General features: G+C 42.5%; 2 protein-coding genes and 1 long non-coding RNA gene across 5 annotated transcripts in view; all 3 read right to left on the bottom strand.

Annotated features, from left to right (window-relative positions):
* The window catches only part of palmdb (palmdelphin b), a 70,510-nt gene that overhangs the window by 36,538 nt on the left and 7,627 nt on the right, over nucleotides 1-26,345 (bottom strand). The window contains exons 2-7 of one of the 3 annotated variants that reach the window (XM_085172665.1): nucleotides 22,321-22,368; nucleotides 11,605-11,685; nucleotides 10,114-10,244; nucleotides 7,191-7,305; nucleotides 2,715-2,739; nucleotides 2,232-2,342 (exon numbers count right to left, since the gene is read on the bottom strand). In XM_085172665.1, the coding sequence (XP_085028791.1) occupies nucleotides 2,232-2,342; nucleotides 2,715-2,739; nucleotides 7,191-7,305; nucleotides 10,114-10,244; nucleotides 11,605-11,685; nucleotides 22,321-22,365 (508 nt within the window). In that variant the 5' untranslated portion in view covers nucleotides 22,366-22,368. The other 2 variants (XM_085172662.1, XM_085172663.1) reach the window with 2 other exon arrangements.
* On the bottom strand, nucleotides 15,227-16,727 carry LOC146510878 (uncharacterized). The gene is made up of 2 exons (XR_014876097.1): nucleotides 16,500-16,727; nucleotides 15,227-15,554 (listed from the first exon to the last, which is right to left on the bottom strand). It is a non-coding gene; the product is annotated as an uncharacterized LOC146510878 (long non-coding RNA).
* tgfbr1b (transforming growth factor, beta receptor 1 b) overlaps nucleotides 22,320-26,345 on the bottom strand; it is a 56,488-nt gene continuing 52,462 nt past the window's right edge. The window contains exon 11 of the mRNA XM_085172687.1: nucleotides 22,320-22,368. The gene's annotated coding sequence lies outside the window, so the exon portion shown is untranslated. The remainder of the gene's footprint in view (nucleotides 22,369-26,345) is intronic.

Raw genomic sequence — 26,345 nt, 5'->3', positions numbered from 1 at the left:
CATTTTGGGAAAGAATAAGCTGGATCCAAAGTGGATACACATCCAGTCTGAATCTGCAATCCTTATGTCTTTTGGATTTGTCCTGCAGTGCCAAAGGACTGAGAGCAGACACGAGTCAGGGTAATCAAACTCAGTGTTGCTATATTGAGACTTGAGATGATTTTCAGTGGTTCTCGCTCTGACTTTCAGACACTGTGCCTTTTAAAATGTTTTTTTACAACATGTAGTCCTGAACTAATTCTCAATTTGTAAACAAATGTAACATAAAATATTGAGAACTCGGACAGGATTCAGCTAAAAGTCCACTTTAAAACACGTTTTTTGAGTCTTGAACTCATTTCAACCTCATCGTCTCTCAAATATTTACATCATCGTTACCCAACTGTAACAGACATTTTTTCATTAGTTTGGCTAATTACAACATAACAAATGACTAATTATTGATCAGTGTGTTATGTGTCTAAAGTTTTATATAGATAAGTTGTGTAATGTACCCGAAAGGTTGGTTCTGTTCATCTGGACGCAGCATTATCAGTGGGAGAAACATTTCATCACTCATCCACGTGACTTCTTCAGTCTCAGCTGACAGCAGCAACAGGACCGCTCTCAGCATTGACCAGGTGTGTGTGAACTGTGTCTACTTTCCACCTACTTCACATACAAGGGTCAGTACTACAGGCAGAAACATGGGTGTGCCATGGGCTCCCCAGTTTCACCCATCGTGGCCAATTTGTACATGGAAGAAGTGGAAAAGAGGGCTTTGCTATCCTACCCTGGAACACCACCAAGTCATTGGTTCAGGTATGTGGATGACACCTGGGTGAAAATCAAATCTCAGGACGTTCCACATTTCACGGATCACATTAACTCAGTGGACCGACTCATCAAATTCACCAGGGAGGATATGAACAGTGGCAGGTTAGCCTTCTTAGACTGTGAGATCTCCATCAGTAATGGGGGACATCTAAAAGCTGACGTGTACCGTAAACCTACACATACGGATCAGTAACTAAGGTTTGACTCTCATCATCCACTGGAGCACAAACTGGGCGTCATCAGGACGCTACAACACAGAGCGAACACCATCCCCACTGACACAGCAGCCAGGGAGGCAGAAGAACATCAAGAAGGCCCTGAGTAAATGTGGTTATCCCAGCTGGACTTCTGTCAAAGCGGGAAAGGCTCCTAAAGAAAGCTCCAGCCGATCCAGGAGAGAAGGACAACCAATGACTAAGCGAAAACCTGTAGTGATCCCGTACATGTCAGGAGTATCGGAGCAGTTGAGAAACATTTTTTCTAAACACCAGGTCTCTGTGGCTGTAAAACCCCAAAACACGCTGCGCCAAAAACTGGTCCACCCCAAGGATCGGGTCCCCCGACACAGAGTAACATAGTGTACGCTGTTAAGTGCAGGAGGATTGGCAGGATTTATACATCAGGGAAACCAAACAACCTCTGGCTAAGAGGACGGCACAACACAGAAGAGCCACCTCGTCAGGCCAGGACTCTGCAGTCTATTCACACCTACAGGCCAGTGGACACTCTTTCAATGATGAGGCTGTAACATCCTGGACAGGGAGGAACGCTGGTTTGAGGGCGGAGTCAAGGAGGCCATTTACGTGAAAAGGGAAAGACCATCTCTGAATGGAGGAGGGGCCTAAGGGTACATCTGTCACCATCTTACTGTGATTGCAGCCATTCCCCAACTCTCTGTGAATGGGACTCATGGCCATTGATCAGTGGTTGTTGATCAATAGTCATGAGAATTTGCATAATTATGATTAAGGAACTGACCTCCCAGCCCATTGTTCATTCAGTGGGCTGGTTTCAGTCATTATGTAAATGTCCTGTTTATAAGATTGAAACCTGCAGTCAGCTGAGACTGAAGACGTCACCTGATGATGACGAAACGTTTCTCCTACTGAAAGCATCCAGATCAACAGAATCAACTTTTGGAGATTTACCTGGATGACTGAGCATCAAGACTGATGTAATGTACATTACATTTTTCCAGTGCAAGGAAACTGACAGCTGTCATCAGATGTATGATACGAACAGCATGTACCAGTCACATAACCACTGAAACATGGTAACATTGTTATAGACTAGCATCAATATTATAGGTTTCAATGTTGTGGCTGATCAGTGTATTCTTAGCATCATGCTGGAGGATGATCATTGTAATCCATCTGCACCAATGTAATATTTTACAGCCTGTCACAGAAGTATACCTTTCTTTGGTTCATGGCTACCGAGTTCACATACAGGATGGGTTTCTGCTGCTGCCAGTGGAATGAGTGATAGCATATCTGGTAGTGGTGAAGGGACATGATGGGTCACATCTAAGAAGAATATAAGACCAGTGAAATAAAAGCAAGCACATATATACATATATCACCATTTTTAAGATTTCATTATATTAGTAATATGACACATTATTCCAGTATGTGACAACAAAGACACTTATACCAGAAATTACAGATCAAAATGAAAACTGATATCCATCTTCTGAATGAATTCTCACAACTGATGCTCAGTTTTATCATGCCATAAACATTTTATTATGTTTCTAGTAATCTGAGCACACTCGGGATAACCAAGTATCTCATGATGCAAAAGCTGCTATTCTGCTTTAATGAAGCTCTAATAAGTTTTGTAACCGTTTACCAGGAGAAATTACTCACAGCACATCAAAGAGCTAAAAAAGTGCACACCTGGTTGGGACTCTGCGTGTACCTCCTATATGTGGAGACAAAGTAGTTGAGGTTCAAAGTAGTGAAAGAAGCATGAAGTAAACATCACAGCAGTGCTACAGTTCAGCTTGTTTAGTAACGGCAGTCCACAGCTGTCACATTAGTAATCTCACTAGGTTAAATGAAGACAGAAAGCAAAGCAAATCAGGCATATTAGTCCTTGCACTGCATCCTCACAATGTGACTAATCCATTTATCTGCCACCTAATTCACTCGAAGCAGTCGCTTGTGCAACAAAGCCCACCCACACAGTCTTCAGTGAGAACATCTTATTAGAAACAAGCTTACAGAAAGCATAACAGTTAGCAGGAAGTCAGGAGAAAACATCATTCCTTTAAAAAGGTGCTAGAATCTGTTCACAACAATGAAAATTCAAATCATCATCATCCTCGGTAAAACTGGCGTGGATTGCTTAAAAAATGCAGTAATTGAGTACTTAGTGTTTTTAAAGGTGATCCCAATGGACAATGAACAAGCCTTAGTCTAAGAACTTAACTGACCTAACTGCAGATTAACACTACAGTACACATCTATAGTACACTATGCGCAGTGCTTTGTGTGTATATCAGTCTAACACTATAATTCTATTTGTGTGATTATTTTCTTCTTGTAGGCAAATATTTCTGCTGGTAGTTGTGTGGCAATGAAAACTATACGCACAAGGCTGATGCTGTTGTCTTCATCATCAAAGTATACTTTTCTCAACTGATTGTAATGAAACAGCTAACACGTAACATTAACTAAAATATTACTAATTACCAACTTCATCCCTTATTTGAGTCAAATGTGTTCGAGTCAAATGTGGTTGTAACATTATAAGATTAAGTTACCCTGCTCCTCGTATGAAGATAATATGACATTAAGGCAACATGACATCACTAACAGCAGACCAAATAAAAGACTTAACATGGCAGTGGGGTCAGGTGCAGAACTAAAAACTCTAGAACAGGGATCGGCAACCCTGGGCACGCATGCCACAGCTGGCACGCGAAGGGTTAATTGATGGCACGACCATAGCTGGACTGGCCATCTGGGCCGATGGTGATTTTTTGTTTCTATGGGCCAATGATTTTTTTTTGTAATGGTATAAACAATGAGAGGTGGTGGATTGGCCAGATGCTGGCAGATGTGTAAAAATAACTCTGGTGGTGGCTGTGGCGGAGCTTCCACAGAGGTCAGCAGGTGGATGAGGGAAAGGGGAGGCAGGAGGAGCAGAGACCCGAGGCGGCCGCTGGTCCGACTGTCAGGTGAACTGAACTTCAGGTAAGAAGTTATGACCTGCAGTCTATCTGGGTCAGATATAAACCAAGTTTAGGTGGAGTTTATTTTTGTTGTGCTGACTTTTTACAGTCAGTTACAATAACTCGTACTGCTACTAGCTAGAGTTTCTATACAGCTGGGTGGTGCTATGATGTTACTGATAGTGAACTTTATTTTATTCATGAGGTTAGTTAGTAGAGTTGCCAACCGTCCGTTGCCAACTCGTACTGCGTACTAGAAAGCTTTAATGAGCAGCTGGATTTGTCTCGCATTAACTGGCTGGTCACAGAGGACGTCGAAATGCAGCTGATAGAACTGAAAAGCTCGACTCTGTGGGGTCAAAGTTTGCAGAACTACAGACGCAGCTGGAATCCACAGCTGTGTGTGTTCATGGAGCTGCATGTTCACCTGCTGGATGTCACTACCTGACAAGTTTAACTGTCTTCAGAACATTGCAGAGGCCTTATTGACAGTATTTGGCTCTACATGTCTGTGTGAGCAGATTTTCTCTCACATGAGTCCTCAGGCAGCCGTCTTAATGCTTGACACTCAGAGACCAGAGATCACATTAACATGTGTATTAACAAACATGCCATATTGGCCCAGTTTATTTTTCTTATCATTGTTGTGAGGAGACCAAAAATAGCATTTGCGTTTTCTGTTGTACAGTTCATTTGCTGTTATGGATAAAAAAGTCTTTTTTTGTTTCAAAATAGCTGATAACTATTCGCTGATAGCTGCCACCATCCGCAAACAATATAATCCTATAAAGTGGTTCTATATCGTGCGTAACTGTTAATATAGAGCGTTATTAAATTTATTGCTAATGCAATCATACGGCACATTGACTTCTGAGGAAATTTTAGATGCACTCATCATCAGAAAGGTTGCCGACCCCTGGCCTAGGCCATGTGCCCGAGGACTACCACCAAAACTTCTTGGGGTACTGAATAGGGCCGCACAAAGCCCGGCCACACAAAGGTGGAGGCTCAGCTGCTGGATCTGATGATTCTCGAGCAGTTTGTCAAGGGACTCCCGACAGGAACGGCGGAGTGGTCCTTTGCCATCACTGTGTCACAGGCCAAGAACCACCTGGCAGCGCAGTCAGCTAGCCTGCTAGCCTGCCCCAAGGAGGAGGCTTCCCCACTCCACCAAGCAGGAATCTTGGAAGTGTGGGTGGACACCAGCATCATGACTGTCTTCTGACAGAGGGGGGCAGGTGTTCCGTGTTGCAGGCCCTCTGACACCTTCCCTCAGTCCACGAGGGATGCATAGTGGTAAGGTGGTAAGGGGTATACACCAGGCTATTGTAGACTCAGGGTGCACACAGACCTTGGTCCACCAAACTCTGGTTTGGCCCGGGGCATTGCTGAAGGTAGAGTGGGTGGAGGTTAAGTACATGCATGGGGACATACACAAATATCCTACTGTGCTGCCAGAAATTAAGTACAAGGACAAAAAGCGTAGTGGGAAGGCTGTGGTTAGGTCTGACACATCCTTTAATTCTGGGGACGGATTGGCCATGGTTTAAAAACTTGTTGGGGCAGTGTGCGGGGATGCATTCATGTAGTGTATATGCTGTGCACAGCGGTGATCCGAGGCCATCCAACGCCGACTCTGGGGAGGAGACGGCACTGATTCACTCCATGGAAGATTTCCCACTACAGCAGTCTCATGACAAAACTCTATACTCAGCCTTTGACCAAGTGATAAAAATTACTGGTCACATGGTGCGCCCTGACACAGCACTGGCCTTCCTGAATTTTGTATTAATCAGACATAGACTGTATTGGGTGAGTTGTAACAGTCGCACAGAAGAGGAACACACCCAGCTGTTGGTGCTTTAAAGCTTTTGGGAAATTCTTTGGTTAGCCTGGCGAAGGAGAGAGATGACTTGTGGTCCGGAAGTGCGAAATTCCACTATTCCCACCTCCCCCCATTGTGATGACCATCTCACACAAGCCCAGAGAATGGGTGTTGCTGCATTGCAACAGTGTTTTGCAGATGTGTTCTCCCCCCTGCCTGGCCATATCACACTCAGAGCACAATTTTGAAATGTGTCCTGGTGAGATGGTGCATTCACAGCCCTACAGGTTACCTCAACATAAAGAAAAAGTGTTCAGAAAGAAGTGCTTGGTTTAGCCCCATAGTTCTTATCTATACGGTTCTGTGGCGACTACCACAAGGTGAATTGTTACAGTGTGATGCATATGCCATGCTCCGGGTCGACAAGCTCCTGGATCAGATAGGCACTGCACCTTTTTCATGACACTGGAGTTAACCAGTGGCTACTGGCAGATCCCCTTATCTCCAGAGTCTAAAGAAAGTCATCCTTCTCCACTTTGTACGGTTTGTACCAATTTGTCACACTTGTTCAGCTTGTTCAGGGCCCCAGCGACTTTCCAGTGTCTCATGAATCTGGTGTATGACATCATCATCCATAGTGACACCTGTGCAGAGCATGTGCAGCAGGTGGCCATAGTCCTAGAGTCTCTGAGGCAGATGGGGCTCACAGCCAACCTGAAGAAGTGTGTGAGCAGAGAAAGGGAAGGTACAGTATCTGGGGAGGTGGGCAAGTGGGCCTGCAGGAGGTGAAAACAACACCCATCGTATACTGCCCATGTCCTAAGACTAAAAAAAGAGGTGAGGCAGTTCTTGTGGCTGGCTGGTTATTGCCGCCGGTTCATGCCGAACTTCGCAGAGCTGGCCAGCCTCTTGACTGCTCTAACCCAAAAAGGTGAACCAGATCTGATCCAGTGGACAGAGCAGTGCCAGACAGCGTTCATACAGGTGAAGAAGGCTCTCTGTGGGAAGCCTTGATCCACATGAAAATCTCCACTGAGTGATCTTGGAAAAAAGCTGCAAATAAAACATAACTAGTACAATAGTGTGTATGTATGGGTCCTTTGTGTCACCTTTGATGTGCGTCATCTGTTATTGGGAGCTGTGTTGTTTGATCAACATAAAAAGACACATCAAAATACAGGTGTGTGTCTTTGATTTGTTTTATTGTTTTCCTTTTTCATTGTCCATTATTCTTAATCGTACTAAGGTGAAAAGCAAATGCTAGCGTACTAGTAGCATTAATACGCCCAGATGTATTTAATAAGTGACATGCATTAGTGTCACAGCCAAAAAGGCAAGCTGAGTGTTAAAAGGCACTTGATTCTTGCTTACCTTGATAATGTCTTCAGCTGTTCTCTCCACCTCTTTTAGCCGCTTCACCACAATTTCTTCATTGGCAGAGATATTGAGTTCCTGTGCTTCCAAGGCCTCAATCTCCTTCTCCATTCTGTACAGTTGAATATAATGAACAGTGTTAGCAAATAGAAAAAGAAATCACATGTGCATCCCAAACACTTGGATGTTAGGGTGTCTCTGAATAGCTTCAACAAGGTAAGTACAAGACTTTTAATACATGGCATTATGGGTTGTACTGGATAGCTGTGTATTTTGCATTTTCAAAAGATTTTCAGCAAAATCATAATTCACGTCGGCAGTAATGACACCCGATTACGCCAATCGGAGGTCACTAAAATCAATATTGAATCGGTGTGCAACTTTGCCAAAACGATGTCAGGTCTGTAGTTTTCTCTGGTCCCCTCCCCAATCAGACCAGGAGTGACATGTTTAGCCGCATGTTCTCCTTAAATTGCTGGCTGTCTGAGTGGTGTCCCAGAAACGATGTGGGCTTCATAGATAATTGGCAAACCTTCTGGAGGAAACCTGGTCTTGTTAGGAGAGACGGCATCCATCCCACTTTGGATGGAGCAGCTCTCATTTCTAGAAATATGTACAAATTTATTAAACCCCTCAAAATATGACTATCCAGAGTTGGGACCAGGAAGCAGATTTGCAGTCTTACACGCCTCTCTGCAGCTTCTCTCCTCCTGCTACCCCCCCAAAAACCCATCTCCATAGAGACTGTGTCAGCTTCCAAAAAGACAAAAAACAAACTAAAAACCAGCAACAAACAACTTAAACATAAACAATCACAAAGAAAGAACAATACAGTATCCACATCTGAACCAAAGAGTAAAACAGTGAAATGTGGATTATTAAATATCAGCTCTCTCTCCTCCAAGTCTCTGTTAGTACATGACGAAATAATGGATCAACACATCGATTTACTCTGCCTTACAGAAACCTGATTACAGCAGGATGATTATGTTAGTTTAAATGAATCAACACCCCCGAGTCATTCTAACTACCAGAAACCTCGAAGCACAGGCCGAGGGGGAGGTGTGGCAGCAATTTTTCACACCAGCCTATTAATCAACCAAAGACCCAGACAGACTTTTAATTCATTTGAAAGCCTGATGCTTAACATTGTCCACCCCAAAAAGACAAAAAACAGACTAAAAACCAGCAACAAACAACTTAAACATAAACAATTACTGTCATGGTCCTGGGCCATGTTGGCCCAGTATTCTTAGTTTTCGTGTGTTTTGTATTTTGTTCTTTATTTATGCCTTGGTTCCTAGGTTGTTTAGTTAAGATGTTCCTTATTTGGTTGCCCCCTTTGTGCCCCTCTGTGTATCTGTGAACCCTTGTTTCCCCTCGTGTTTTATTCCATGTTTTCCCCAGCCCTCCTGTCTAAACCTCTGTGTACTTCCTGTTTTACTTTGACAGTCTCCCGTCAGTGTTGCATTTACTCCTCCCGTGTCTTGTTATGATTATCAGCGTCACCTGTGTTCCCCGTGTGCTCCCACTTCCCTCATTAACCCTCTGTGTATTTATGTCTGCGTGTCCCTCAGTTCTGTGTCGCGTTCTCCCTCATGAATGTGTGCCCCTCCGTGTGTTTCCTCGTGAGTCAGTTCCTTAGTACTTCCCAGTTTAGTTTCATATTATTTTGTATCGCCTTTATCCTCTGTCAGCAATAAAGCTGTATTTTGAGTTCAGTCCTGTTTTCCCGTGAGTTTGCGTTTGGGTCCTCTCCTGCCTGCACACAGCCTGATCATGACAATCACAAAGAAAGAACAATACAGTATCCACATCTGAACCAAAGAGTAAAACAGTGAAATGTGGATTATTAAATATTAGGTCTCTCTCCTCCAAGTCTCTGTTAGTACATGACATAATAATTGACCAACAAATCAATTTACTCTGCCTTACAGAAACCTGGTTGCAGCAGGATGATTATGTTAGTTTAAATGAATCAACACCCCCGAGTCATTCTAACTACCAGAAATCTCGAAGCACAGGCCGAGGGGGAGGTGTGGCAGCAATTTTTCACACCAGTCTATTAATTAATGAAAGACCAAGACAGACTTTTAATTCATTTGAAAGCCTGATGCTTAGCCTCGTCCACCCCAGCTGTGAAACTCAGAAACCAGTCTTACTTGTTATCATCTATCGTCCACCTGGGCCTTACACAGAGTTTCTGTCTGATTTCTCAGACTTTTTATCTGATTTAGTTCTGAGCTCAGATAAAATAATTATTGTGGGTGATTTTAACATCCATGTAGATCGGGGTGGAAGAACTCCAGGCCTCAAGGGCCGGTGTCCTGCAGGTTTTAGATGTTTCCTTTATCCGACACAGCTGATTTAAATGGATAAATGAGCTCCTCAACATGTCTTGTAGTTCTCCAGAGGCCTGGTGATGAACTAATCATGTGATTCAGGTGTGTTGACCCAGGGTGAGATCTAAAACCTGCAGGACACCGGCCCTGGAGGCCTGGAGTTGGACACCCCTGGTGTAAGTGAATGCGCCTCCACACTGCCCCCCACTTGGTGAATACACAAGACATTTCCACTAGTTTTCCTAATTCTCACTCAGGGGTGTTATTACTCATGGTTGCATCATCCACATCACAGGTGAGGTGTACCATTATGTCCACCCATCAGCGGGCAATCATGATCTGTATCTGTATGTGAGCTTGTTAATCAGGAATAAACATTAATATCTGTAATTATAAATTACATAGAGCTTTATAAAGGATGAATTAAACACTAATACCTTACTAATGCCTAATATTGTGGCATTATTAGGCAGACAGTGAATATAAAGTGTTACCTTCACCCACTTTGCTCATCCTGAGCTGTGCCCCATGTGTCCACTTTGGGATGCAGTGTGAGCTTCAGTGCAGGTTTGGATTACCTGATGACGTTGCTCTGCAGGTGATCACTCTGCTGCTGTTCATCTTGAGCTTGAAGCCTCATGGCCTCCTGCTCCTCCTCCGACTGCTGACTCAGACCGTCCATCAGCCACTGCTCCCTCAAAGCTTTTTTCTGTGAGTCAACCAACACACAGGCCTCTGCTTTAGCCTCGAACCGAGCTCAGTGTTCTTCTCATATTTAAAATGTTCAAATCTACGGTGACACCTGCTCTGTTTTCTATTCGACACTCTCTGCTTTCAGAAACTCTTTTCCTATCCTGTTAAGCAAAGAAAAATATGTAACTGATTTCTCTATCAGATATTTGAGGAATATTATGTTTGCACACACTCCTCAGTTTCACAAACAGCATAGATCCAACACTATGAAGCAGCAGCTGCAGTGGAGCCCTCGCTTCCCATTCAGCTGTTAGTCTCAGTCGGACATATTTAGATTTGCCAGAATGGGACCAAAGAGCTTCTCAGTATAGTTGGCATGGAAAGCTTTAGTGAATTTGTAAAAACTAATGTTGTCCAAATAATAATGAGATGGATCTTAGTTTTTAGCATGTACAGTTTGGAAACTCTGACACAGGAGCTTTTGTAAGCACAAGTTGTAATCATGACTGGAAGAGTAGAGATTTTCTCAAAGCTCTGCTATAAATATGTAGATGTGTATTAAACAAACCCAACAAAAACCTTCACTATGTTAAAGAGACTGAGATCCTCCAGATTATCTCTGAGTGGAGTAAACTCTGTATTCAGAGTGTATCTGTATTTGGTTTGTGCTTTTTTTCATGCATAATCCTAATCAAACGTAATCAGCTATAAAGCTACGAAGTAAAATAAGCGTAAATATAAAGTCAGAAATAAAAGCTGTACTGATGTTTGTGTGAGATGAAAAGAGGAAGTGCAGTACAGCACTGAATGTAACCAATATCAGTGGACAGTTCTGCGGTGTATCAGATGTATCAGTCAGAGTATGAATATGTGGGGATGATAACTAGAAAGGCCTCCAAACACAACTCTGTAGTATCATTGACTAAAAATAAAGTTTGATTGTATTTACTGTAACACTTTCTAACATCCAGTTTGACACCTTGTTTTATAATATTTAATGGACATTGTATTAAAATGCAACAAAAACATTTAAATATTTTGTTTATTGGTAGATTTATTCATTTTTCCAGCATGCTTCCATGGGGAATTTAGATATTTATTGGTAGTCACTGATATAAGAAGGTGACATCATTACACACCACTACAACACCAGCAGTGACCAGTTTGCCAAAGGTGCAGGAAACAGCTCAGTGGCGTGACACAGTTTTAGACAGCCCCCTTGTGGTTAACTGTAACTGGGGTTAACTTGTGCGTAACTGCTTCTTAAGAAAACTTCAGATGTGTGCCCAAAAAAATATAACTTGGAACAATGGAATACACACTGACACATTTCCTCCTGGATATTTCTGCTTTTTGGCTGTAAAATAGAGACATACCTTTATGTACTGGAGTTTTAACTTCTCTTCTTCTATCTGTCTCCTCTTCTTGGCAATTTCTTCCTGGATTCTTCTTTTGTCCTGTGAGGGCAGGTCAAACATACATTTGCATCATATGCACAATTACAGCATGGAAACTATTCCACCTGTCGTCTCCTCGTGCTGACACTTCAACCTTGAGCTGACAGACGGACAGCAACAGCTATAAATAGACAAAAAGCAGCACGGGCTTCATGACGAGACCTACCTGTTGCTTGAGTGTGTCTGTCTGTCTGTTTGCTATAAACAACACTCTTTGCTAATTAGTACGCTATGTAGCAAAGACATCTAGAAATTTGATCAGAGATATTGGACAAAATAAATTGTGCAGTTGTTATCCTGGATATCAGGCAAACACGCTGCTTAGTTCCTTTATTTTTAACTAAGCCAGACTGCTCACTAATATTAGCTCCCAGATCCAGGATCAGTGTGGAATTAAGTCTGAGTAAAAGTGGATCTGCCTGTTGATGTCTGCTTGTTACGTTCCCCTGAGGGGTCTAGGCGGTGAGGGGGAGGTAACAAAAAGTGTCCGAGTCAGAAAAAGGAGACAAAAAGGCATAAGGGTAAAAATTAAAGAGTTTTATTAAGGTAGCTCAACTAAAAGAGACGGATAAGCTGCTATCACCATTTAAAGAAATAAACAAAACTCAAATGTTAGTCAATAAAGCACAAAGTCAAAAAGAGTGCAGCTCACTAGCTGAAAACACAGCAACACACTCAGCTCACTAGCTGAAAACACAGCAACACACTCAGCTCACTAGCTGTAACGACACTAATGGCACTCTGGCCCCGAGCTCACCTTTCCCTGGGCTTAAATCTCCTTGATTACTGACGAGAGTCAGCTGAACAAAAGGGAAAGGTGGCACCTCAGGCAGAAGAGGTGGTGGGACACACCCACACAGGCACCTTCAGGAGGAGGCCCTGCTAGGGCCATAACACCCCCTCCCATAAATACAAACCTGTGGTTTGTCAAATGATTATGATAAACAAAACTACAAATCAAGTCCGTAACCGTCTCCTTAACAAATTGCAGGCTTTCCACCTACCAAACCCCATAGCAACGGTTCGGCATTGCCTGCGGAAGCTGCCAACCCCATCTCAATGGGTTCAAAATGCTTACTGAAGGTGGCCGCAGACCCTCAAAACAATGTCTCCTGTGATAGCCAGGGCTTTGAGCCATCACATGTGGAGAACACAGCAGGCAGTCAGAAGACCTTACTGCAACAGTTTTCAGACGATTGCTCAGGTCACGGGTACAGGCATGTTTGTTAGTCAGGGGTACAGGTCTGAGTGGTGGGGTTATACATGATCTGTCCACCTGCAGGTCATTTTGAGGAACTGGGACATTGTCAACCAGCAGCAGCTCAGGGCTAGTTGACCTCTTACACTTGCTACAGGGCGCTACTGACCAGTTGTGCTCCAAGTTTAGCCTCTTAGTAGGCCTGGCAACCTTGTCGGTTTGAGAGCCACGACTGACTTTTCTCAAAGCAGGCCCTTTTTGCTTTGAGTGGGCTTTCTGTTTGAGTTTCGGCCTCAAACAGTTAGCAACAAGGTGTCCAGGTTTGTGGCAGAAGAAACAAAGCTTCGTTTTGGGTCTTGAAACCACAACTTTTTCAGCCTTGTTAGCTGGCCCACTCTTACCTCGCCAAGATGTAATATGGCACAGAGGGGTATCACATTCTAGAGCATTTGTTTTATGAGTTAGGGTAAACTCATCTGCCAGTATGGCAGCCTGCTGTAAAGTGGAAACCCTCTGTTCACTTAAATAAAGAGCAATACACTCAGGAACAGAGTTTTTAAAATCCTCCACAAGCATGAGCTCACGTAACAACCCCAAATTGTTAACCTGGCTTGCAGAACACCACCTATCAAAAAACTTTGCCTTCTCCCTGGCAAAGTCAAGGTAGGACTAACCCTGTGCCAACTCCAAACCTCTAAAATGCTGTCTATAGGCTTCAGGTACGAGTTCATGGGCTTGGAGGACGGCACCTTTAAGCTTTTCATAAACTAAGCAGTCCTCCATAGACAAACCAGAACAAACCTCCTGAGCCTTACCTGTCAATTTACATAGTAACATCACGCACCACATGTCTTGAGGCCATTGCAGTGCAGTCGCTATGCGTTCAGATGCAATAAAGAAGCTATGAACACTGGACTCACAGAAAACGGGAACCAGGTGGATGTTATTGCTCACAAACGAGCCTCTGGACACCTGTTCACCAACAGATGTAGGCCCAGTGCTCGTCAGCTCCAGCTGATTCAACTGGAACTCCATTTCAGCCTGAAGAAAACCACCACACACCTGTGCCAATTTTCTCACAGGCTAGCCAACAATCAACGGTAACCGAACAACTTACTCTTCTTGACCAACTTACCTTTTGCTGCACACACATTAACAAAGACAACTTACCCAGTTCCTAAGCACAACAAACTTTACCTACCTATCTTCTGGAGCGTGCTGGGCTCGAGGCAACTTTAAAGGCAAAACTCCAGCGACCGGAGCCCTGAATCGCCTACCCCCAACAGGGAACTAATCCCCGCCCAGGATTACTCCGAAAATAAAAAAGGCAAAATAACAAAAGAGTGCCCGAAGGAAGAACTTAATAAGCTCAGCTGGACACTCACCTAACTTAACTGGGAAGTTGAATCTCTAAAGGTGAAAAAAAGCAAGATAACCAAAAAACAATTCCAACTCAAACTCCCTTTTCAACAATCCCGAACGAGCCCCCACTTATGTTACGACCCGGCTCAAAGCCGCAACATAAAAAAAAGGAGACGAATAACAGAGTGTAGGCGAACAGAGGTTTTGTCTTAAAATGGAATATACGGTCGGCTAAAATGGTTGGTGCCACCAAGGCAAAGACAAGTGCGCTCCCGGGAAGCTTGCCTCAGGTATGCTTTTATCCACACCTGACTAGGTGTGGCCAATTAGCACCAGCTGAACACACTGAGCAGATTAGAGGCTGCAGAGGGACGTAACACTGCTAGTATTTATGACTCTGTCTCAGTCCAGACAGCATTCTAAGCAGAGAAGTCCTTCATACCGTTTCCAACTCATCTGGGAGGACACAGACTCATTATCAAGTCAGCTGAGAGACATAATCTCTCCACCAGGTACTGGTTCTGCCCCAGTGCCTCCTCCCAGTAGATCATTGCTGAAGCACATCACCCAGGAGGCATCTAGGAGCTCAGGTGCCTGAATAACTTCAGCTGCCTCCTCTCGATGTGGAAGAGCGTGGACTCTCCGAGTTCCTCTGGAAGGACCAGTGAAACCCATTCCTGCTGCTTGTATCATGACTTCATTGTAACTGCTCAGAGCTTATGATTAAAACATATTTTCAACTCACTTTAAATTATTCATTTGTATTTTTACAGTGCAAATCACAACAACAGTTGCCTCAAAGTAACTTGTATTTGAAGTTAACGATGCTACAGTATGAAGTGCCATGAGACTGTTGCTGGTGAGGGTTCATCATCTCCATGGACACCGCCCAACCCATCTGTAAATCTCACGGCCACTCTCTTCTCACTGATGAACTAGACTCTGAGATACTGAAACTGCTGGTCAGAACTCACTCTACCCCCAACTGAGAACCATATTAAAAGACTTGCAGGTGCTGATTCTCATTCCAAGGTCACCACCTGATGAAACTAACAGAACCACATCAACTGCAAAAAGCCAAGATGAAATTCTGAGGGTACCAAAGTGAAGACCACTCCCTTAGAATGTCTAGAGCTGTACGGGACACAGAGTGACTCTTCTTACATGGTTTTATTAAGCATCACAACATATCATCATAGCTTTAAAAGCCTCAACATAAACACTTTTCTAAGAGCCTGGTGGGAATGCTTTACAATTCTTAAAAAGTCTGCATTTATCCCATGTACACTAAAAAGTTTTTACAATAAAACTAAAGAAAAATCATCACTGACAGTGTTGGGGAGTAACGGAATACATGTAGCGCCGTTACGTATTTAAAATACAAAATATGAGTAACTGTATTCCGTTACAGTTACCGTTTAAAAAGGTGGTATTTAGAATACAGTTACTTTGTTGAAATAAATGGATTACACGGCGGTACTTCCCTGTTTCATATTGTGGCGGGTCAGGACTGTTTGGGTTTTGTTTGACAGCTACGTTCTGTTGTTCCAGGCGGCAGCGTTATGGTTGCCATGGTTACAGGGTGACGCTCTCTCTCTGCGTGTTTCCTGGGTGAGAGAGCGCCTGTTGTTGTTGTGCTAAGCTAACAGGCAGAATGCTACAGGTATAGCTCTAAAGAATGTAGCATCATGGGCAGTGTAGTCCGTGCTGCAGGGAGAATGGACTGCCATACCCGTTATGTGTCTGTGAGCGAGGGAGGGAGAAAAAGGAAAAGTACGAGCTGTCATCGAGCAGAAACGGGAGCTGGAAGCATGTAAATATAATAATAACCACTGCAGCCAAGAAGAGAGCCTGACGAGCCCAGCTGTAAGTAAGCTATTAAGACTCGACTGTACACCGTGTTCGTGTTTTCCTCTGAAACAATAAGTTCTGTTGGAGCAGCCTTTCAACGCCTCTCTCTGTCTCTGCTAGCAAAGTTGACCCAGACAACAAAGTAAAGCTAGTTTTCGGCTACGAGCCCGACGTATTAGCCAGAGGTCCCTTTACTACGGTTCGGAGCCGCGGACCTTCAGTAACAGTAATAAATCACAGCAATAGTACATTCAGGTAGTTGTAAACAGCATGATAATATATTAAGTAATCCAAAGTATTCAGAATACGTTACTCTCATTGAGTAACGTAACGGAATACGTTACAGAATACATTTTGGGGCATGTATTCTGTATTCTGTAATGGAATACATTTTAAAAGTAACCTTCCCAACACTGATCACTGAATACTCACTACTAGAAAAATACTAACATTTTCATCGTGGCATGAGAATAAGACAAAATAAATAAATAAATAAAAAATCATACAAGACTTAAAGTTTTTTTCATTTGAAGAAATTTGATCAAAATATAAAATCAGCAAAGGTGAATTTCTTTAATATATCTGCAACTAAAACCATCATACAGGAAAATCTGAATCCCTGTCAACTGAATCCCACTTGGGAAGCTGTCATGTGAAGGCTGTGCGCAGGAAAAGGAAAAGGAGGAAAAGGATCCAAAGTGCAGACAGTCAGAGACAAAAGGTGAACTTAAATACCGCTTTAATGCTGAACTCCAAAAAGCAACAACACTGAGACTCCAAGGTAAACTTATGCAGACAGACCACACAGCAAGATAAGGGTAGATTAGACACGGACACAGAGAAACACAGGGCTTAAATACACAGAGGGAGCAATCAGGGATGGGTAACAGGAGGGAAACACAGCTGGGGCAAATCAGGCCTAACGAGACAAAGGAAGCAAAACTAGACGCATTTACACGAGACATGGACTTTCAAAGTAAAACAGGAAACAAACACAGAGACGCGAACTTGACGAGGGGATACAGCTGACAGAGGAGACAGAGCAACTAGAGAACACAGAGACATAAACCATAAGACAGAACAAAGAAACCAAAGACTAGAAATGATAAATAACATAATAAACTCAAAACCCTGGGTCAACAGCCCAGGCATCCTAACAGCAGCATGTTTTTAAAAGAACTATACCCCCAAATTGTCATCAATAATTTATAATCTATTGTTTAAAATCGACTAATCAATTTCCCTCCCAAAGGCTAAGTGGCAGCAAGATCTTTCCACCAGTCCAGATAAAAACATCTGGACACAAATATGCTTAAGCGCCCTCAAAATGACTAAAAGCCCAACTTACAACTTAAACAATACAAAGTTCTCTACAGAACGTACTACACAGGACAACGTTTTTCCAAATGGACCTTACACACTCAAAAAAATAAGAATCCATATCAGAATATTTTATTAATCCATAAGGAAATTATGTGGTTATAGTAAGAACAGACTGAACTAAATCAATAATACAATAATATATACAATTAACCCAATTATAAATATTCAGAGTATTACAGAGATTAAATATATTTGATCGACATTTTACTCTAAAGTGTGCAAAGGGTGTAACTGTTGCAGTGCGTTCTGTGCATTAGATGGAGCAGTTGTACAAAGAGATAATAGAGAGATAACACAGATACAGAGGGAATGATTTCCTGAGTCGCTTAATGTTGCTTTTGGGTAATCTCAGCCTCTCACTGAGCGTGCTGCTGTGACTGGTCAGCACGTCATGGAGTGGGTGGGAGGTATGGTTCAGCATTGTCCTTATCTTGGACAACACCTGCCTCTCAGACACCACCTTAAGGGAGTCCAGCTCCATCCCCACAACAGTACTGGCCTTGTCGGTCAGTTTATCGAGTCTGTTGGCATCTGTGACCCTCAACCTTCTGCCCCAGCCTGCAACAGCATAGAGGATGGCATTGACCACAATAGACTCCTAGAAAATCCTGAGCATTGTCCTACAGTCAATGTTTTCTCTTTATGACATCAGAGGGTGAAGAGGAAAGTGAAGAGGACAGTCCCTTGTGGTGCCCCTGTGTTGCTAATCACCAATGTTGAAGACACACATATTGTGGTCTTCCCGTCAGCTAATCAACAATCCAGGACACCAAAGAAGCATCCACCTGCATCGCTGTCAACTTATCACCCAGGAGGGTCGGCCTGATGGTGTTGAATGCACTGGAAAAGTCAAAAAACATTACCCTCATAGTGCTCGCCGGCTTGTCCAGATGGGTGAAGACTCGATTGAGCAGGTAGATGATGGCCTGCTCTGCTCAAAGGCAGGGCTGGTAAAGAAACTGAAGGGGAGCCTGATGTCGCCTGATTATAGGTGGCAGATGGTCATGAAGACCATTCCAGGGTCTTCATGACGTGGAAAGTCAGTGGCACAGGCCTGTAATCCTGGGGGGAACTGGGATGTGGTGTCTTCGTACAGGAACGAGGCATGGCGTCTTCACAGCACTGGGACCCTCTGCAGACTCAGATTCAGCATGAACACAAAGCTGGGAGGCACAAGCCTTGAGGATGCCGGGACTCACCAAATGTCTGTCTCTTTAAAAAACAACAATGGATGAATTTGTCTCTCTCTGGTCCTCACTGATGAACTCCATTACTTAGTGGGGGTGGTCGGCTCTAGTCTCGTTTCCCTGTATGCCCTTCAGGTGGATAAGGATGCTCTCTGGGACTCCCCGTGTCTGCCAGCCTCGTGGGGGCTGGACAGCTGCGGTTGCTGTTGGGTGGGTCTTGGTATATGAGTGCTTGTGGTGGCAGGTGCTGCCCCCCAGTCTTCTGGGCAAGGGTAGATGTGGGACCTGGTCTCTGGCTCCCTCCTTGTGCAGGGGTGGTCTAAACCCCAAGTCTTGGGACTCCTCTAAACACTCCAGTCTACTTTTTCTGGTGGGGGTGGTGCTGCTGCCCTGGACTCGGGCCATAGGCCAGCTTGTTCCTGCTCTGTGGTGGGATGTTGGGAATGGGGTGCCTACTGAGTCAGTCGTTTACTGGCTCTCTCCTTCCAAGGATAGTCCTTTACCTCCCGTTCATACATCACCGCTTCCCCCCCTGGATGCTTCTGCCCCTCCCTGGGATGTGGGTGATTGTTGGTTCCGGGGTGCGTGGCTTGATGTTCAGGTGTGCTTGTTAGCCCATTCCCTTGGTGGCTAGGGGTGGCTTTGATCTTCTCAATGTTGAGGAAGGGTAGCCAGATGCCGGGTGGTTCTTTGGCGCCTGTTCTTGATTTGTACCAGGGTGGCAGTTTCTGGAGGGGTTGACTGCCTGTTGTCTCTGGTCTTCTGAGACTCTCACCCTTTGACCGTGGGCACGCCATCTGTGGCCTCCCTCCTCCTGTTTGGATGGACACGCCGATGTCACCAAGACGTGAGGATGGCTGTGATTGTTGTCCTAACTCCGTCTCCATCTGGCTCTAGGACCTGGGAGGACATTATTGCACCTTTTCCACCCTCATTATCAAGTGCATTTGTTTTAAAGACACACACACCGAGACACTCACTCTCTGTCTCTCTCTGTCACATTCATACTCACACTACTAGAAGACTGTTGATTTATGTATCTGTGTATTTTCTCATTTTTGTATGTTGATGCTTTAAAGGTGCTCAGTTGGCGATACATTTTTCATTTCTATCTGTACTCTTTCTTGTTGTTATAATTCCAGCATTAATCCTGTTGGAATTAAAATAATGGAAAAATATCCCAATATGTTTATTATTAATCAATATTACCTTATTATTATGACTTTGGTAGCTAAGTCAGAATATAAAAATCCTAATGCACAGAGAATATAAGCATTGGTAACAATTTGTAACGCACTATCAGTCAAATTGACAACACTATTACTAATCGACTTCACCTCATGGGCATAGGTTACATTATTGTGCTCGGTTTCTGGGCTTAAATTTCAGTGTAACATTACTCAGTTAATTGTTTATTGTTAATTTAATTAATTGGTAATTGTTAATTAACAGTGTTAATATAAGATAATTACTTTAAATAATCCTGAAATGGTTTCCACTTTAAATATTGAGCTGTAAAAGGCTCCCAAAGATTCATGATTAAAAAGAGAGTACTTCAGATGTTTGATTGACTGATTTGGTGTCCATCAGAGGGACTATCACGATCTAGACAGTGAACCTGTGGGTTTTTGTCTGTTACAGAAGAAGGACCATGCTATTTGAAACTGTGGCCCCAACATGACTACCTATAGTCACATTAACCTCCTAAGACCCAAACTCTTCCACTGCATGCATTTTTAATTTCTCTTTGATATTTGGGCATATTGCGGCCCGATGAATGTAAAAACAAAGAATTACCAGGGGTTTTTTTACCTTATTTTTGTTTTAAAGAAAAATCAGAGCCACACATGAGGATATTCGTTTAACATTTTGATAAAACAGTAGCAGTATAATGTCCTCGTAAGTGGATATCAGGCCCTTGTAGAGCAAAATTGAGTATTTTGGTTTAAATAACCCAAAATGTGATGTTCACATATGTGGACGCAGGTCCTAGGAGGTTAAAGTTCATTAAAGTTCCATGAAACATGTTAAGCTGAAACTGATAACATAATAACAAATATAGTAAAACTCTAAGTTAGATATTGTAAAAAGTGGAAGTCCCTGTGGATGAACAATAAAGTCAACACAGAAGTGCCAGAACTACTTCAGTTATACTAGCTGCCAATTAAAGCTGGCTCCAAAAGTCCCCTCGATTGTTTCACTTCAGCCAAGAAATCAACATGTTCACAGCCTGGCACTACAAAGGTTTGGGCCTGGACTCCATCTTCGCCTTCATAACTGTTTTTATAACTCACCTGAATGTTGGAAGAGCTACGAGTTACCAGGGACACCATCGCTTTGACTGACAGGTGTGCCAACAGGCAGCCTCTCACCTGTGCTTGTGCTACTGACGCCATATTTAATAGAATTAACTAAGAAACAATATGGGCTGCTGTTTCGTACATTAAGTCTGTGCTCTAGTTTTAGTGAGTGCTGATAAGTGTTCACTGAACCTCATGTCATCATCAGTTAGTGCTTTATGTTAATATCTGTCTGCCTCAGATGAAAGCGATGCAGCCTCTCTGCACATTGACAGGTGAGTTGACTTGCACAACTCTTTTCTGGCTGGATTTTCTCTCTACGCCATCTTGCAAATACACACCCACATGTTTTATTTTCAGGCTGTGCTTTGGTAACAACTCTTAGTTCTGCATCCTGACATCCAGCTAAAGCAAAATATCACAGCTCTGAATTACACGAATGCAGAGATTTACACCATGAGAAACATCTACTGCTATACAGGTGTTTTGCTGACATATATATGATGCATCAAAGTGTGTGACTACGAGCTCTTTACCATGATGGCCTGGAGCCTCTACTTGACGTCGGGGTCACCAGGATTCAACTGACATTTTTAAAACATGCACCTATAGCATGAATGTGAAGTGCCAGGCGACTTCCTTCTTTAATCATCGCATTCACAAGATGTTCAGAAACCCTGGAAGCTTCACCTTGGACATAGACATGAAGGTAACCAGGATTCAAACACATCTGAATCTTCTAGTAGATGCACCTATGGCATGAATTTCAAAATCCTACATCGCCTATTTCTCAAGTTGTTCATTTGTGTTTGGTAAAAACCAAAGACAAATTCTACTACAGTCAATCATGGTAAAATATAATTTTCACATTTCAGAAGCTAATATGAACTATCAGCAGGACAAAAACAAGACAAAACAGTTACTCAGACTCTAAAACTAAGTGTGATTATAAGCTGCCAATTTTATTACAGTTCTATAAGCGTCTGTTGTATTAAAACGTGAACTTCTGTTATGAAGATGGACCTACTGTTCACACTGTTTCTAGGCTAAAGCTACCAGTGGAATTACTTCCTGGTTTGTTTTACTAAATCATAACTCACCTGACGTCACTAACTAACTCATGTGGACACAAATCAGATCATTCTGATGACAGACTTCCAGCTCTGCCCCTCAAGATATGATGGTGAAAAACATTCATATTCTACTTTAGTGCTATCTTTGCCATCTACACAAATGGATTGGAACCCATCACCACCAAATGTTTTAAAATGAAGTTTACTTCAAGTCAGTATGTAACACAGATTATTTGGAAACTTTTTACTAAAACTACAGAGACTGTAGGACAGCTGTTTACCATGATGGCCTGGAGCCTCTCCTTCAGCAGGTCGGCCTCCTCCATGTCCTACGTGAGAGACAAAGCATGTGACAGTTAATCAGCTGCGACCGTGGAGCCACACAGGAACACAGCAAATTAAAGAAGCCATCACGAATAGCTGTGATTACCCACTCTACAACATCTTTATGGAACATCCTCTCTCTCCGTCATACAGAGACACAGAAAATCAATCACACCCAGAGACTTTTTAACTCTTATACAAACAGCAGATGAGCTATGTCACAGACAGGAAGTTCCCTTTGTTCTTCTGATATGTAACTGCTTATTGTTGAAGGGCTCATAATTCTGTTCTATGTTCCCAGATTTTACTCTGTGATGCTCATTTGTGTAAATAATTACAAGAATACATCATATGTATGGCACTTTGGTCAGCAAAATACATTTTACTGACTTGTATTAGTAAATCTAAATCATTCATCCATCACACAGCATCGTCAAACAGAGTATTCGACCTCTTTATATTGATAATGATTTCTTTTTAGCTTTTATTTGATCATCAATCATAAACATCAACAATATATTTTGCTAACGTGGGTTTAGCTTTAAAACATGAAGTGAATAATAGCACATCATACATCATTTCACCAGTGTTGGGAAGGTTACTTTTAAAATGTATTCCACTACAGATTACAGATTACATTCCCCAAAATATAATTTGTACTGTATTCCGTTACGTTACTCAATGAGAGTAACGTATTCTGAATACTTTGGATTACTTAATATATTATCATGCTCTTTACAACTACATGAATGTACTATTGCTGTGATTTATTACTGTTACTGAAGGTTACTCGCCAAACCAACACCAACTAGATGTTTAAATCTTAATATAAATGAGTAACAGTAGGTGGACATTAGGTAAGGCTGCACTTTTTGCAGTGATCTTGTATAGAAACTATTCCGCGTGTATATAAAACAGGTCCGCGGCTCTGAACCGTAGTAAAGGGACCTCTGGCTAATACGTCGGGTTCATGTCCATTCTCCCTGCAACACGGATTACACCCATCAGGCTACATTCTTTAGGGCGATGCCTGTAACACTCTGCCTGGTGCCTTCATATTAAATAATTTTTTAAATAATTTTAAAAAATATTTCATCATGTCATTATGCGGGCAAGTAGAGGTGACATGGGCCGCGAGATTGAGACATTAGAGCCTCTTAACATCCTAGGACCCGGCGTCCACATATGTGGACATCATATTTTGGGTTGTCCAGACCACAATACTACATTTTGCTCTACAAGGGCCTGATATCCACTTACGAGGACATTATGCTGCTACTTCTCTATCAAAATTTAAAACAAATGTCCTCATATGTGTATATCCAGGCCCTTGTAGAGCAAAATCAGGTAAAAAGATCATTCTTTGTTTTTGCATTCATCAGGTCCCAGTCAGTCAATTAAAGATGCATTCCATGAAAGAGTTCGGGTCTCAGGAGGTTAATGCGTGTTTTGTTTGGGTTTCCACCAGTGTGGAATTACCAAATTACCAAAAACAGAGAGGGGACAGCCTAACATATGAAACAGGAAAAGACCGCCGTGTAATCCATTTATTTCAACAAAGTAACTGTATTCTGAATACCACCTTTTTAAACTGTAACTGTAACGGAATACAGTTACTCATATTTTGTATTTTAACTACATAACAGCGGTACATGTATTCCGTTACTCCCCAAAGCTGCATTTCACTAGGTACATCTGAGCTTGTAGTTAAATACATGTAAACGTTTCATATTAAACATGACTGCATATTGTTATTCTTATTTGCACTAACAGCGTTTTTGTCCCACTGACATGGGACAAAAGAAAACAATACTACAATTCACATTTAAAACTTCATTTTATTCATGTAGAAATATTCTGCACTGACCGCACAACCCGAAACAGCAGCAAATGTAACACAATCTAAAGGTTAGCTGGGAAAGTAGAGCTCTCCATGCTAACACCACACACACAACAAAGCTACAAGGCTAATTAGCCGTGCTAGCTCAACTCAGCAGTACGTAATTAGTCGGAAGAAAAAGTAAATTTTATTTTGTCATGTTAGGAAATCTGTTGGAGAGGAAAGTGACGGCAGTGACGAATGGTAGCTTAGAATTGAACAAATTCCTTTAAGCTTCAATTGTCTTATAACTAACAACATTTGTCTAAATCATCTCCAACACCCTGGAGAACAACGGGGAGAGTTTAGAGGCTCTCCAAGATTACATCGATCAGTGCTTCCAAGATCTCGTGATGAAGAAGGCTCAGAGTGCATCTTCCCCGGCCAAATCTGAGACGCCGTCATCGAAAAGATGTCGCCCGGCAGATTCCCCCAGCACAACATCGCCAGCCGGCAAAGATATTGCAGACATCCTAGAGTCAATCGACAAACGACTGTCCAGTTTCGATGCAAGGCTGTCCTTGGTGGAGATTCTTCACCGGGAATTTAAATCCTTGCGAGAATCCCTGGAGTTCAGCCAGCAGCAGGTGGAAACGCTCGCTGCTGAAAATGCCACGCTAGGGGAGTCGGTGAAATGTCTCACAGACAATGTTACCCAGTGTGAGGACAAGAAAATAATTATTATAATATGATGTGTTAAATTTGTTTAGATCACAGGAATAAGGAAAGCTCGGTCTGTGTTTCAGTTTGGCTTAGCTGTAGCCTGAGAGTGTAATTGTTTAGAGAGAAAGGAAGTTATGGACACTGTGGGTCTGCTGCCATAAAAGGAGACAGGAAGCTACAGTTGGGGGTTGCTGATGCTGATGCTTGTACCTTTAAAAAAAACTCATAATTGTTATAACTTAGGCGCACACACAGGCACTCACGTGCTTGTGCACACACAGACACAGAGTTTGCAGCACACCATGGGGGTTTTATGATGGGGTCACTTCTATAAAGCTGACTGTAACAAACAAAGGAGTGAAAGATCTGCAGAGGGACACATCTTGCACATCTCCCCTTCTAGAAGATGCATGCTTAAATGAAGATGAATGAAGATGAATAAAGATTTTGTGAAAATGACTACTGAGTCCGGTGCCGTCTCTGGATGCCTCGAGGAATAAAAAAGAACGGGGTGAAACTGATTTCCTAACACCAGCTAAATAGAGAAAATAAAAAAATAAAAGAGACAGTTATTGATCTACAAGCTCGTGGCATGCGAGATAATCTTGTATTTCTGGTATTCCAGAATCTGCCGGAGAAGATGCAGAGACTACGGTGAAAAGCTTCATCAAAACCCACCTGAAGCTGCCGGAGGACACGGTGAAGAACATCGCCTTTGATAGAGGCGATGTTCTGAACCATCGGTTCAGATCTCTAGATTCATGTATGTCCAACTTCCTTTGGAAAAATAACCCCTACGTATCAGCTTAAAAACACTACAAAAGACCAAGGATAAAGGAGGATTAGATCTACCTAGCTTTCAGCACTACTTCTTAGCCAACAGGCTTCAGTTTATCTCAGGATGGCTAAAACATACCCTCGTAGATGAACCTTGGCTAGATGTAGAACAAGCACTTTGCAATAATCTAGAGATTTCAGATCTACCATTTATCAGCTCAAACATCCAACGACATGAATGCTTCAAAAGCGTCAACATCAGCTCTTCTCTGACAGCATGGTGGGAGTTTCTGAAGTTGACAGAGTCTTCATTAATCCCATGCAAACGTACACCTATCTGGAACAACCCTGACATATTACAAAACAATAATATGATAAACTTTTCAGATTGGAGTGGTAAAGGAATCAAATACTTAGAACATATATTAGAAGGAACAGAATTTATTTCATTTGACAGACTAGTTACACAATATGGGATCAACAAGAAAAGATTTTTAGAATATCAACAAATTAAATCCATAATAAAAAAGAAATTTAAACCAGGTCAAGATGAACTACAAACACCACCAAGTGTGGTTCAATTTCTTACTCTTAAAACCCCAAAATTACTATCCAAAATATACAGAATGCTTTCTAAAGCTGATGAATCAATATCACTTCCTA

This window comes from Neolamprologus multifasciatus, chromosome 9 (assembly GCF_963576455.1).
Source record: "Neolamprologus multifasciatus chromosome 9, fNeoMul1.2, whole genome shotgun sequence".
In the NCBI taxonomy this organism is placed as follows: Eukaryota; Metazoa; Chordata; class Actinopteri; order Cichliformes; family Cichlidae; genus Neolamprologus; species Neolamprologus multifasciatus.
This window is presented reverse-complemented; position numbering and strand designations above follow the sequence as displayed.